We start from the raw sequence: 13,610 nt of genomic DNA, 5'->3' as shown, positions 1-13,610 counted from the left end.
GGCTTTACAGTACATTTCCAAAAGCTTCACCAATGAGTTGGCTGACGGCGCAAATGCCTGTCATTCTTCACAAATAGGTTTAAATGACTTTAACTGCAGCTTCAGTTCAAAGGCTTGAGGTCCAGACACACACTCCCTGATTCCACCCCCACATCCAGCTCACTTGACATTTTGAAACTGAACTCATTCAGCCGTGAGGTGGGAGTGAATTTTTGGATTTGCATTGGACGTTACTGCACGCTTTATCATTTAGGGATTAGGAGTAAGTCTTTGGGGTGATTATAAGTCACTGAAAGTCACTAAAAAGAGTGTTTACATGTGTCTTGAATGCATCCAGAATGGGATACTGGTGTCTGGAGTTGGACACGGTTCCTCCAAACAAATGGCTCCTGTCATATACTGTTCCCTGAGAGAGAGAGAGGGAGCTCTTAAAGCCAAACACAAGCAGAGAGGCTCACACTTAAACACACAGAAAAGGAGAGAAGACAGTCCCATCTCCTCATTCCTGTCTGCTCAGTGTCTGAGGCCGAACACAGCCAGTTCATTATTTTACTCCTCTCCATATCTGGAATTTATTTCTACTTAAAGGTCAGTATTATTGCAACTATAGTGAGGATTTGTTGACTTATGGTTCCATATCTCTGTAGACATTTGTATGTAAATATACTGCGACTTTAAGTTGTCTCCTCTGTTTTTTCTGTAGGGTTTTCATGCAGGGACAAACAGTGGATTAACAGTGGGCCCAGCAGGAAAATGGTTCCTGTTAAGCTCCTCATTCTGGGAGCTCAGAACACTGGAAAAACAGGTAAACAGGAGGATAAATGCATAGAGAGAGAGGCAGGAAAATACAGGTAGACAAGAAGGCAGAGCTACACAACTGTCATGTGTTAATCAAGTGGAAATATCTAGGAAATAGAGGTTAAGTTTGGGGGTAAATTTTGGTCATGGTTTAAGAGGTTTTGCTAAATATGGAAACCTTACCCAGGTCTGAAGTTGACCCTGTGACCTCCACTGCCTGTCTCTGATCATGCGTCCTTTCATGGAGGGAAAACGGGATATTGTGAGAAATTTCTAGGCTGCAAAATGACCTATCATGCTTTTCATTCATAGGTAATTTTATATTTTAATCATTGTGGCGTTTTTGCATAATTTAATAGGAGCAGTCTGGAGGGAGTGACATATTAGGCTGCTTCTCTACCATAAAATGAAAGACTGAGAAAACTGAAGCTCTAACATTATGACTATACCTCAAAGATTACATAGATTATTCACTTAAAACCAGTGAAACCATCATTTAAATGTTTGGAGACAGTTTGTATTGGACACCTGTACTTACAGCAGATTGATTTTATACACCCATTATACAGGATAACTTCTGTCATAGTTTTAGTTAAAGATGTTTACAGTTGAGGGCACAGCGGGTTATTCAGAGTAACCAGGAACTTGCCTTTGGAAAGACAACATGTATTTCTGATGCTTTAGGCTGCGGAAATCTCAGGCCTTTTAATAACTTTTTAATGAGTCCAGCATTAGGGAAATACAACGAACCGTCAAACACCAGACACAGGAGTCAAACAAACATGAACCCATCCAGACTCTTTCCACCCAAACACAGAGAAAGCACTTGCACATTTGTTTAAATAAACCAGGTAACATTACAAAGAGGATAATCCTCCAAGCCACAGCCACAAAGACACAACATGACATGAACAGATCAGATGCAAGTGTCTAAATCAAGCTTCATGTGTGTGAATGTACAGTAAAAAGAGAAATATTAGTCAGTGAGCGTCTGTTGTTCTTGGCTGTTCACTCTCCAGTCACCAAGTCTGGTTTTTGTCTCCAGCACTGTGTGTTCGTTTCATAACCAAGCGCTTCATTGGCGAATACGACCATAAAAAGGGTAAGACTGCAGAAAATGTTTCTTCTGATAAACACTGGAGAAAATAATTGGGTGCATCACCCACATTACTGCATCATTCAACCTCTGGCTGACTGCATAAGATGATTAAATGTGTGTGTGTTACTGTAACAGAGGTGACCTACAGGTGCAGTCGGGTTGTGGACCAGGAAGCAGTTGATCTGGAGATTTTGGACATAGCTTGTAAGGTAAATTTTGGTCTGTACTTATGACTTATGATTATGATTTTAGCTGCATGTACAACATAAACACATGAGAGCAGTATCAATTTTCTCATCTAAACTCAAAACAACTTTATTCGTGGTAGTAAATTAAACAAATTTAACAATGTTTTTATATGAGTCAGTATTTTCCCCACATGGTTTCTTTATGAGATATTATCTTCTCCAGGAGAGCTCTGTGGCCTCCTTGGAGTCATCTATCCGCTGGGCTGATGGTTTCCTGCTGCTTTACTCCATCACACACCGCCTCAGCTTCCTGGAGGTCCCACAACTCAAGAAACTCATCGACCAGACCAAACAGAGTCTGGGTAGGGAACTAATTCACCCATTATCTCGCACAGTCTTTTTCTGTAAGTTTACAAGCAGATGCAGTCAAATCAAATCCTGCACTTAGGGGGTTTAATGCCACTCGTTTGACAACATAAATATAAAGGTGTAAAAATGACTTAAAGACAAATGAGACAGAACTTAGACGACAGCTGTTGAACCACTGAACCAGCAGAGGAACAGTGTGTTTGCTCTTAAAGTGCAGTGAGTCTCTGTTCATACTCTGTTTGACATCTGTCTATTGTCATCATTACACACACACACACACACACACACACACATATGCACATGCACAGATGGAGTGGACATACATTCCATGTTTGGTAGACCATCCTCTGAGATAGCATCATCAGTTTGGTTTATTGTCCTCACTGTGTGTGTGTGTGTGTGTGTGTGTGTGTGTGTGTGTGTGTGTGTGTGTGTGTGTGTGTGTGTGTGTGTGTGTGTGTGTGTGTGTGTGTGTGTGTGTGTGTGTGTGTGTGTGTGTGTGTGTGTGTATGTGTGTGTGTCAGTTGTGCCCACAGTGCTAGTAGCCAATAAGGCAGATTTGGAGATAGGGCGGGAGGTGACAACAGAGGAAGGACAGCGACTGGCCAAGGATTTAAGGTTTGTGTGCATGTGGGTTTGCATGGTTCTACTTTAAACTAAACCTGTTTATTTTATTGTTCATTTTGACATTGTTGTCACAGTACAGAGATATACCTGTAAATTAATTAGATAAATACTGATGTCTTATATTTGCGTTTGCTAATTCAAATGTGTGTTTCATTTGTGTAGGTGTGGTTTCAGGGAGCTGTCTGTGGCTGAAGCTGTTTCAGCTGTGGAAGCAGCTGTGTTTCAGCTCATTAGGTGTGTTTTAGCCGTGTTATATTTGACATCAACCAACAACACTGAATCATTTTTAAATACCCAGACTGCACTCTAACACTTAAACACACAACATAAGCTTAAGCATCCCAGGTCCATGCTACATTTTCTTTGCAAGGTTTGAGTTTTCTAGCTGAAAAAGTGACACATACTCACTGTTTATGTATTCAGAGGTCACTGTACAATGCACAAAGGAAATTGAACTTCTCGCAGCTGGAAATTTTGAAACAAATCATGGATGGCGATGAGACAGCTCTAGTCTGAGCTTGGAAAACAAAAAATAAAAAGACATTTTGTTTTCTTTTTGTGAATCTTAAATTCAGTCACAATTTAATCAATGTCTGACACCACATGTTTTATAAAATTGCCTGTGAGAGTAAAACTGTCAAAGGAGGTTGATTTCTTGTATGCTAACTGAAAAAAATAATACACTTTAAGTAAATATGCAGCAGAGCGTGTCAAACAGGAGATGTCCTCCCTGTTGATGATATTTTGCTTCTCATGTCTGACAGGCTGGTGTTGGATCAGCAGCGCCCTCTGCCCGACCGCCGCTCCTACATGCTGACGGTTCGCCACGCTCTGACCAGGAAACTGACCCGGTCTAAGACCATGCAGTGGTGACAGGCAACAAACAGCTATTCCCTAGCTACAGCTGCAGCAGGACATCTGAGAAAACTGTGTGTGTGTGTGTGTGTGTGTTGTCTGTTCTCATAACACCGCAGTTGTAAAATCAGCAGACAGTTTAATAGGCCTGGATCAGAGTCCAGGGCAGTTAATGAGGAGAGAAAACTGCTTCTTTTGTGGCCTAAATACACTCCCAGGGACACATGATGACCCTTTTGGATGGACATCAAGTCATTTTAGAAAACAATAAAATAGAAATCTTAGGGTAGAAATACAATAAGCTAACTTGAGGCAAAAGCAGAATATGTTTCTCTCATTAGAGTCTGATACATGCATTTTGGTTCAGTATATTTACTGAATGTCATGTGTTTCATGCTCCAGTAGAGGGCGGTGCAGTCATTTCATCTGGTACAGACTTGTCACAGTCTGTAGGCCAAAGATACTAAACCTACATATGGATGTAATGTTCTCGTGTCCACATACTTTTGTCTTTTCTGTCAGCTTTATTATCCTCACGTGAGTTGATTGTTATAATTTGATGTAGTCAAGTGTAATTTATACGAGAACACAGAAATTCTGCGAGCCAATCAATGAATCAGTCACTGAGCTCCATCAGCAGATAAGTAGAACAGTTTAACTTGGCCCTGTTATAAGAGTGTGTAGATGATGTAACAGTGTGTAAAGAACGAGGCTGGCTTTGATTACAGTCTTGGCGTTATCCTACACAGTTGTTTCTGTCTTTCTGCTTCTCTTCTCAACTCTCACTCTGAACTTCTGAACTTTACGATCAGCGAGAGACATCTGAAAATAACGAGAGAGAGAGAGAGAGAGAAAACCAACACATTGAGCGACAGAAAATAACACAGACTATAACGGGGAAGAAAAACATTGGGCTCCTTTGGCATTGTATTTGTCAGTAAGGAGCAGAGAAAGGAAGAGCTGCTCAGTATACTGTGCAGGCTGCTCTATCTCCAGCCACTTGTAAAGACATTATGGGAAAATTGACTGTGCTCACTCTCCGTCCCCCCACTTATTACATATCACTCCTCCACCCAGCTACCAGCAACCACATGGCTGCCATTCATTCACCGCCTTTCTCAAACTGTATACTCATATGATTTCAAAGTGTATGATACTCGCATGTACTGATCCATTGGCACTGGTTAAATGGGGGAATAAGTTTGGTGGTTGTGGTGATGGTGGTGACTAGAGGGGGAAGCGGGGGCTGCTTCGAGCCTCAGAAAGTCTTGTGCCGGCCCTGACCACTTGTTTAAGACTGCGGTCATTAATTTCAAAAGTGTGAATTTATATTCACAGTCATGAGTGAGCGTGAATGCGAATACACTCGTTAGCAGTCAGCAGAGGTCAGAGGTGGAGTAAGAAAGATGAGGTGAGGTGTAATGGTGATTGTCTGGTGGTGATAGTGTTGTGGAGAGTGAGCCCATCATCGACTCACACACATAAACTGTGTGTTTTCCACCTCAGTGCTCTGATGTTACTGCTCCTCCTAACTGTCATAACAACGGACCTGAGCAGATTCGAGGAGACGAGACAGCGAGGGACAGGAGAGGATGATGACAACAATGAATGAAGACGAGAGGCGATGACATCACAGCGGTCACCAAGGCGATGAAAGGTCAAAACCCCATGTCACCTCTTCGGCTAAGAATAGATGATGACTCATGCCTGCATCATTACACTGACAGCCAATCAGAGAGCTGCCCGACAAGATGTGCATCAATGGATGAACAACCAATCAGAGAGCTACTGCATTCAAACACACAAAAACTCAAGCTTTGGGATTCTTATAATTTTGTAAAAAATCAGATTTATTTTAAATACATTATTGTTCTAATCTTGACTGAGGCTGTGTGTTGTGTCCAGGAGGAGGTGGACACTTCTTTACTTTCCATAAAAGCTCACTGATGTTTAGATCTGCAGATCAGTGGCAGTTTTGAATTGAGTTTCTCCTACCTCTCCTGCAGCCATTTGTTTCGATTCATTACACCACGATTTGAAAATCAAGTTGATTTTATGCTGAAGTGACATGAATACAAACCAGTGGCTTCCTACAATACTGTTTAACTGCCAGCTGCCCAGATACACAACTCTACATGATGCTGATGTTGCTCTGTGTCTGCTAAAACATTATAAAACTGTTTACAGCTTGTTCTGCTGCTCCCAAGTAGCAAAAAAATATTAAAGGTACCTCAGAGTGTTTTCATTTTAAACAAGCACATCTGAATACATTTCCTACTTTATGTAAAACAGGTAAAGACTGAATGATTCATAAGCTGAGCTGTTTACTGTCGTTTATTGTCTTTCTCCTCTTCCTCCTCTGTAACTGGCACATCACTACTTCCAGCTGTCAATGCACATTATTGTCCTGCTCGTTATCACATCACCCCTCATCATCTTGTGAAAACATTGCTCTGCAGTGCCACCGGTGGTCAAAATCTCCACAAAGGACCTTTAAATGTAAATTAGGATTAGATAGGCTTCGGACACAGTTTCTGTAGTCAGTTGGAAGGTCACCACAGTTATGCAACACCAATGTGTGGGAGAGAAAAACAGAGACACCCTGTCCCCTGGGGGTGGGACACCTCCGTAAACTGATATGTGGATAGAGAAAAGAGACAGAGAAAAGAGGACAGCTGGGAGCAGAGGGTGCAGGAATGATCGAAAAGGAAAACAACAAGGAGGGAAGTAAGAAGAAGTCAAGCGGAAAGAGGTTGAAGAGTAACAGGAGATCATTACATAACAGTTAGCAACTATGGTTTGAATAGGAACATAAATCATACATACAGATGACTGATGATAATCATTGTAATCCATTATGACAAAGGACTTCTGTCTTTTCACCTCCACCACACCCTGTGCAATGACCTTGATTTGAACAGTACAGTACAACTATCTGAAGGCAGCATTAACATTAACATTAATCTGATAAATGCTGAGACATTTCATTCAAAACCACAGCTTCCAGGCTCATGGTGGCACTGCAAGTAAAGTCAGAGGGTTGCTAAAGGCAGTATGGATTCATCCTCTGGGATGGTCTGTGGCAAATTTAATGGCAATCCAACAAATAGCAGTTGAATTATTTTAGTCTAGACTTAAACAGGATCAGCTGAGTGGTTCTGGGGATGGCAATGCTGGTGGCTAAAAAACTATAAATAAGTAAGTAAATTAAGTAAATAACGCTTGTCCACAATGTCCTTCTTCCATGTCTCTTTCACTGAAATCTACCCAGATTGTGTAACAGGTCAGAGCAGCAGTACACACACACACATGCACCTCTGATACCTGCAACACAATGGATGTGGTCTCTCTCGCCCCGCTGTGCTGGTATCTCAGTCTCACTATCTCTCTGCCAGAGGAGAAACAATCTGGGGCAGAATGAGAGGGGAGAGGAATGAAATGGGCGAGCCTCAGCAATCACAGCAGAAGAAAGAAATATCTGTTTCATTCCCACTTCCCTGAGTGTGTGTGTGTGTGTGTGTGTTGTAGCTGGAGGCAGTTTCTTGGGGCGTCAAAACTGTCTCTATAGTCACTTGTCTTTTCTGTATTTCACCATGGACACATATCACAATACGGCTTTCCAGCGGCCTAAAGATGAGGGCAGGTAGATCACACACTCAACCTCATTTTTGTCATTGACATGAACAAAGTTTACAGTAACTGTGTTTGGTTTTTGCTGATGCTACATTTTGAAGAGTTTTCTGGTTGCTGATTGTTTCATTTCCATATGACACTATTACAATAATTCAAATTGCAATGATTCCCTCTTACGTATGGGGGGTAATATTACACCCAAACCGCTCTGGTATAATCTTCATTGACTGTTGATCGACCTTTCCATAGCAGACACACAAATAAATGAACCAAACATGGCCTCTGCACACCTCAAAAGGTATTTCCACCTAAGTTTTATTAGCAATTACATAAGGTCACCAAACTTCTTGTACCAAATAACAGGAATTATTATTATCATTACTAAACTATCATTATTCAAACACAAGTAAAATACAGAAAAATGACAGAGATACAGAAAAAAATACAAAACTGGAGTAAAAACAGTGGTGGAAAGTATGTGAGACCATTTATTCAAGTACTGAGTACGTCCATTTTCTGATACTTCATACTTTGACTCCAAAGTGAAAGGGAGTTCATTTAGATCACAGCTCTAGTTTCTAGTTACTTTTGAATTAAGATTTTACATACAAAACATATTATCAGGTTATAAAATATGACATAACCAACTAACCAACTACAATATTAAAATATTGCTCTAATGTTAATACATCAACATTCAGGATCCAATAATATAATAATAAAACACTGACAAGGTAAATGTGCACATCAAGTACCTTTATTTTTTTTTTATATTTTTAGTTGTTTTTTATATTTTAATAGTTGCATACTTTTAGTTATGTTGTTTTAATGCAATACTTTTGTGTGTGACTTTTACTTAAGTATATGTTCAAAATACTTCTTTCACCATAGTGTAAAATGTACAATATTGCCCTCTGAAATTAACTCAAGCACAAGTACCTGTTAAGTGTATTTACTCAATTATGCAAATGAGCATAATTAAAGCTAATGCGCGTGCTCGTTATTTGACGCCACGGGGCGGGGTTTCACTGAATATTCATAGTCACATGGGGGGAGTCAGCGCACGCGAGCAGAGACTCAGCTGCTGCACGCTCACAGCTGGATGGATAGCAGCGTCTCCACTACAGCAGGAGAAGGATGTGAATTTTCGACATTTTTCAAGTTTGTCACTAAAAAAGAAGAAGAAACAGCAGCAGCTGGACTCAGCTCGACTCGACTCGGTTTACATTCAGGTGACATAAATAACGGCCGGACACTAAACACTACGCACGCGGCAGCCGTTTGAAAACAAACCGCTTCAGTTTTAATGAGTTGATTTTAAAGATCTGCGTTCACAACGAGTCCATTTAGCTACTGAGCATCAGTCCAGTGAGCTGTAGACAAACACAGACAGTCATGATGGAGTCAATCTTAGACAGTTTAGCAGCAGAGAAACTCTATCCGTCCGGAGGGACCAACCTGTTGGACCTGGAGGAACTCAGCGACGGAGATTTCCTCACTAATGTGGTGAGTCGTTATGCTAATTGCATTTTCCTAGCTGGACTTTTCCTTAGCTTCTTATTTGATTTCATTTTTTAGCCAAAACTCCACATAACCACGCGTATAAACTGTTCAGTCCTGCTGTTTCTTTCTGCTGCAAGCAGCTGTCTGTATTTAAAGTCCCTTAATAAATCAAACGCACCTCTGCTGCCTGTTCCGCCCGGAGCCGGACCTCAGGAGGGCGGTGTAGGTATTAGATCCTGACTGACATCCGGGGCTCGTATACTGCGTGCGTAAGTGTGTGTTTAATTGTGTAAACCAATATATGAGACTGGGAACACTGACAGAGGCTGGTGGCGAGTTACTGGTTAACTCTCTCTCTCTCTCTCTCTCTCTCTCTCTCTCTGTGTGTGTGTGTGTGTATTTTCAGCTGGCAGGTGTTGCAGTCCTCAGCAGCACACCTGATTATTAATGTCAAGGTGTGTGTGTGTGTGTGTGTGTGTGAGAGAGAGAGATTGGGCATGTCCTGAACAGAGTTTTGCTTTTGCACAGCTGGTGTGTGTGTGTAAATACATCGCCTGTATTGGTCTTAATTACTTTTCAATTAACTCTTAAAGTGTTTTTCTTAATTAAATTTTGATCAAAATTAATGCATGTTTCTTAATGAATTTTCAATTAATTCTTAATGACTTAAGTCTTATATTAAGTTTAAGTCTTAATTGATATTAGGTTGAATAATTAGTCCATGAATTGATAAGTTTAGCTGTCAGAGAAGTGTTTGGCAACTATTTTGTTGATCAATTAATGAATTAAAAGTAAAAAGCAAAAACGTCAAAAAATTACTTTGGGTTTGGTCTGTTGGTTGGACAAAATAATACTCTAATGATGCCTTCATGGGCTTTTTTTTACTGTTTAATTCAGACATTAATTAAAATTCTAACTCTGAAATCATGAGTCTAACTTTTAGTTAACTCTGTATGCTAAGTTTATCCCACTTACACACTGTCAAATTTGCAGTTAAGCGTGCTGGATCTGCTGCAGTTAAATTAATTAAATCTCACTCCACTAGTTCCCTGCCACTGCAGAATAATCACACGCATTTCTTGCGCACTTAAACTCAGCGTTGCAGCAAAAGCCTCTCGACGTGATGCAGAGAACACACAGTTCAGCCTGTGAAAACTCAGACCGCAGTTAAATCCTCTGAGCCGCCCTCAGAAACCACCTGTTACCCACCACTCCTCTCCTCATATCCCTCATCCAAAAACAACAGGTTACCCAGGGCAACAGCTGTATGCATCACCTCCTATGGCACCTGAGACACTACATCTTTTAATTTTACGTGTCGGACAAAGTGTGGCTGTGATGAACAACAGGAATTGATGGAGCAGATTCATGCTAGTTAATCATTACAATCATCCGTGTTGGTTGAAGAAGCAAAAGAGGTTCGACAGGAAACGTAAAGAAGCATTTGTTCTCCACTGATAGTAAAGTTCATGCTCAGTTTTGAGAGAAGGGAGAGCACTGTTGCATGCAGACGATTCTCCACCTGCCCATAATTTATGACAATTTATTCCTCTTCATCTCACCCCGTTTCCAAGAGAACTCCGGGTGTGCCGTGCACCTCCGGCCACAAAATGCCAAAAGTACACCGCCGAGCACCGAGGCCACGCTTGACCGAGCTTTGCACTCTTAATTCATGGAAACAGTGAGGACAGAGTGAGAGCTGTTTCACTGTGTAATGATAAATATCACAGCATCAGTGACTAATGTCAGCAGGAAGCACTCTATCTATCTATCTTTATTTCTGTTCTATCACGTCTATCCGTCTCTTTTTCCAATCTCTCTTTTCTTTCTTAAACAGTTTGTTCAAGCAGACTCTATTCTAGTCAGTGAGTCAGCCCAGCAGTCTGCTTGTGGTTTGTACCCCTCTGTCTCTGTTCTAAATAAAGTAGTCCACTCTGCTGTGAAGCCGCTAGACTGGGCTGTACCACTGAGGACATGGGAAAGGAGGGCTGATTAACCATACTGCAGGATGGTATACATATTTTAGTGCAGTGAATGGGCCAAATTTTGATCTCTCCTCAGTCTACTATCTGCAGTTATGTAGTATGAATCATGAAGCATCAGAGACTTCCAGATGTCACTGATTAATATGAGTGTAACCAAAACTGTCTCTTAGAGAGGTTATCTGTTTAGACATAACTTTAACAACAGATTACGTTACTGATAGGACAGTAGGACATGCCATAGGCCCAGCTAGTAGTGAAATTTTAGAGCGCCCTCTGCTGGGTCACATGGCAGACTAATTGAGACTAAATTTTTAACTTGAACAGGTCATTACAGTTTGAATATTAACTTTTCCCCCCCACAATGAAACTAAAAGTGACAGTCCTAGTGGACACTTGCTCAGGATCTACTTTGATTTTTAGACTGCAAATGCTGCATGGTATCTTTCTGTGTGGCTAGCAGTATAATAACATATAAGAAGATAGTGAGCTGCTAACGTAGACCCTAATCTGGGGCAGGAAACTCTTGTGTATGTGTGTAACTTATGTAAACCTGCATTAATGCATCAGCATTAACATTAGCATTCTTTTTGAGTCATGTGTCTGACCATCTGATTATTATTAACCCAAAATTTCTTCTGTTTTGAGCTCAGTTTTGGTCTCCACCAACTTGCCTCAGCAGCTGCTAAATGCAGAGTTTGCTAACTTTGTCTATCTGCTGTTATCAAAGTTTTTTTTTTTTTTTTTTTTTTTGAAAACTTAAAATGAGACTGAACCAAACCAGTAAACCTGTGGGGGGTTAAACCAACACAAAGAGCTGAAAGGAACCTCAGAGTCTGTGTTTGCTCATCTTCATCTTTCATGCAGACATTTCATCCATTGTTTATATAAAAATATTGATTGAAGCAGCTTTATTGTTGGGAGAAATTGCCAGTGTGAATCTGGTACATGCCCAGATGAAGGGAGACAACAGTTTTACTCATTCAGGCAGTATATGTGCAATTTTAGCTTTTGGAGGATTGAAGACTGTTGAACAGTGTGAACAGTCTGTCATGATGTCTTTGTTCAAAAGATGGAGGACAGAGTGAATGGACATCAGCTCATTGGTTTTTAATAAGGTGTGCTCAGCGGTGCGGTGTGGCAGGGATTCACACACTTCCTGCTCTGAATTTTATTAATCTCCTCCAGTACAGCGTGTGCCCTGTTGATAAAACCACAAGGAAAGAGTTGGTGTACATGTAGGCAAGAAAGAAAGAGTGGGCACTACAGAACTGATGGAGAAAAAGATTTAGTGAATTGATAATCATTATCTCCAGGGCTGCTAATTATAATTCAACAAGCATGATGACAAACTAATTTAAGTCATGTGTTGTTTTTATTTTTGAAGATATTCTATAACCACATCTTCAGTCATGGTGTTACCAGAAGTCTTAGAAATACCCCTTTAAAATGCAGAATCTGTCCTGACTTCCAGCTCTGTGTGACGATAACAAACCAACTGAACTGATGATGTTTTTTTAATCTCACACTTTAAAAGTTTAAAGTTAAAGTGTGACTAAAACTCCTCTGCTGGAGTAGTTGCTGAGTTATTGATGAACTTTGAACCTTCCCTCTCAAACTTTCCACAGAGTAGAAGTGAATCACATCACCGACACTAAGAACCATTTTATTTTTGTTTTCTGTGCGTAACCAGTCATGTTAAATGTGAACATGCCTTGGCTACAGTCTGAATCGAACAGATGCTGCGATGCTGCTGCTCTCATGACCCAGCTGCATCTATGCGTCATTTGCACTGGACCGTTTGACCACAATATCGAGAATGCATCACGCATGGATAGCATCGCTTACCTCCTACTGGGAACTTTTTAATGTGTAAGAGCAGCTCTGCGTGTAGCTCTCCGAAATCCTGGAGGAAATAAGAGCAGAGCTGCAGCCGCAATTATTTTCATTATCGACTCCCAGAGACTGAGGTGAAGTCTTTAGATTAACAATTTTTTCCAGCCAACACTCCAAAAAATAGATAAGTTTACAATCACAAAATACCCTCACACTTGAGAGGTTTGACTGTTTGGATTCTTGCTAGAAATGATTTAAAGGAATAATAAATTATCAGCTGACTGTTGACTTCCCCTGTTTTGAGACTTTTGGCTCAATTAGGACTGATTTTCCCGTTCCCCAGAATTTATTGAGTTTAAATTCATGCAGGGCTATAAGCCATTGTAACCATGGTAACCATTGTGCACCATTTTAACATTTGTCTGTTGGAGATACAGCAAAACGCACCCGAGGGTCAGTTTCAAAACAAGTATGGATATGAATATTATTCAGATTATAAAGCAGGTGTGCATTCATTTTAGGCTTCATCTAAGCAGCATTTCCTTCAATTTCTTCAATTTCACTCAGCTGTTTGTCTGTAGAAGGTCAGAAAATAATGAAAAATGTAAATTGTAATTTCACAGAATCTGAGGTGTCATCTGACAAGCCGTCCCAAATCTGAAGATATTCATCTTGCTGTCATATTTGACAAAGAAAAGCAGTCAATCATCCCATTTAAGA

General features: G+C 40.6%; 2 protein-coding genes across 5 annotated transcripts in view; both read left to right on the top strand.

Moving 5' to 3' along the window:
• Positions 1 to 19: 19 nt before the first annotated feature.
• Positions 20 to 6,272, top strand: zgc:110699 (uncharacterized protein LOC325371 homolog). 4 transcript variants are annotated; one of them, XR_007809065.1, is made up of 9 exons: positions 20 to 588; positions 704 to 805; positions 1,844 to 1,900; positions 2,033 to 2,106; positions 2,309 to 2,489; positions 2,979 to 3,072; positions 3,244 to 3,315; positions 3,846 to 4,010; positions 5,443 to 6,272. XR_007809065.1 is itself a non-coding variant. In XM_051066049.1 (8 exons), exons 2-8 carry the CDS (start codon positions 754 to 756, stop codon positions 3,952 to 3,954), a joined length of 597 nt encoding a protein of 198 aa, XP_050922006.1. In that variant the 5' UTR covers positions 20 to 588; positions 704 to 753; the 3' UTR covers positions 3,955 to 4,167. The 4 variants fall into 4 exon arrangements, 3 of the variants coding, with proteins under 3 accessions (XP_050922006.1, XP_018546215.1, XP_018546214.1); XM_051066049.1 differs by lacking the exon at positions 5,443 to 6,272 and having other exon boundaries at positions 2,309 to 2,447; positions 3,846 to 4,167; XM_018690699.2 differs by lacking the exon at positions 5,443 to 6,272 and having other exon boundaries at positions 3,846 to 4,167.
• Positions 6,273 to 8,420: 2,148 nt separating this feature from the next.
• The window catches only part of creb3l1 (cAMP responsive element binding protein 3-like 1), a 31,639-nt gene continuing 26,449 nt past the window's right edge, over positions 8,421 to 13,610 (top strand). The window contains exon 1 of the mRNA XM_018690713.2: positions 8,421 to 9,075. Within this exon, the coding sequence (XP_018546229.1) occupies positions 8,965 to 9,075 (111 nt within the window). The 5' untranslated portion in view covers positions 8,421 to 8,964. The remainder of the gene's footprint in view (positions 9,076 to 13,610) is intronic.

This window comes from Lates calcarifer, linkage group LG7_2 (genome assembly GCF_001640805.2).
Source record: "Lates calcarifer isolate ASB-BC8 linkage group LG7_2, TLL_Latcal_v3, whole genome shotgun sequence".
Taxonomy (NCBI): Eukaryota; Metazoa; Chordata; class Actinopteri; family Centropomidae; genus Lates; species Lates calcarifer.
The sequence above is the reverse complement of the archived record's forward strand: the minus strand, read 5'-3'. Positions and strand labels throughout refer to the sequence as shown.

What these genes read in the sequence shown, in the direction of transcription:
- zgc:110699 (XM_018690699.2), top strand. Translation starts at nt 754, where the DNA reads ATGGTTCCTGTTAAGCTCCTCATTCTGGGAGCTCAGAACACTGGAAAA. An exon ending in CGACTGGCCAAGGATTTAAG is followed by an intron (nt 3,073 to 3,243) that starts GTTTGTGTGCAT and finishes TCATTTGTGTAG; the next exon opens with GTGTGGTTTCAGGGAGCTGT. An exon ending in GCTGTGTTTCAGCTCATTAG is followed by an intron (nt 3,316 to 3,845) that starts GTGTGTTTTAGC and finishes CATGTCTGACAG; the next exon opens with GCTGGTGTTGGATCAGCAGC.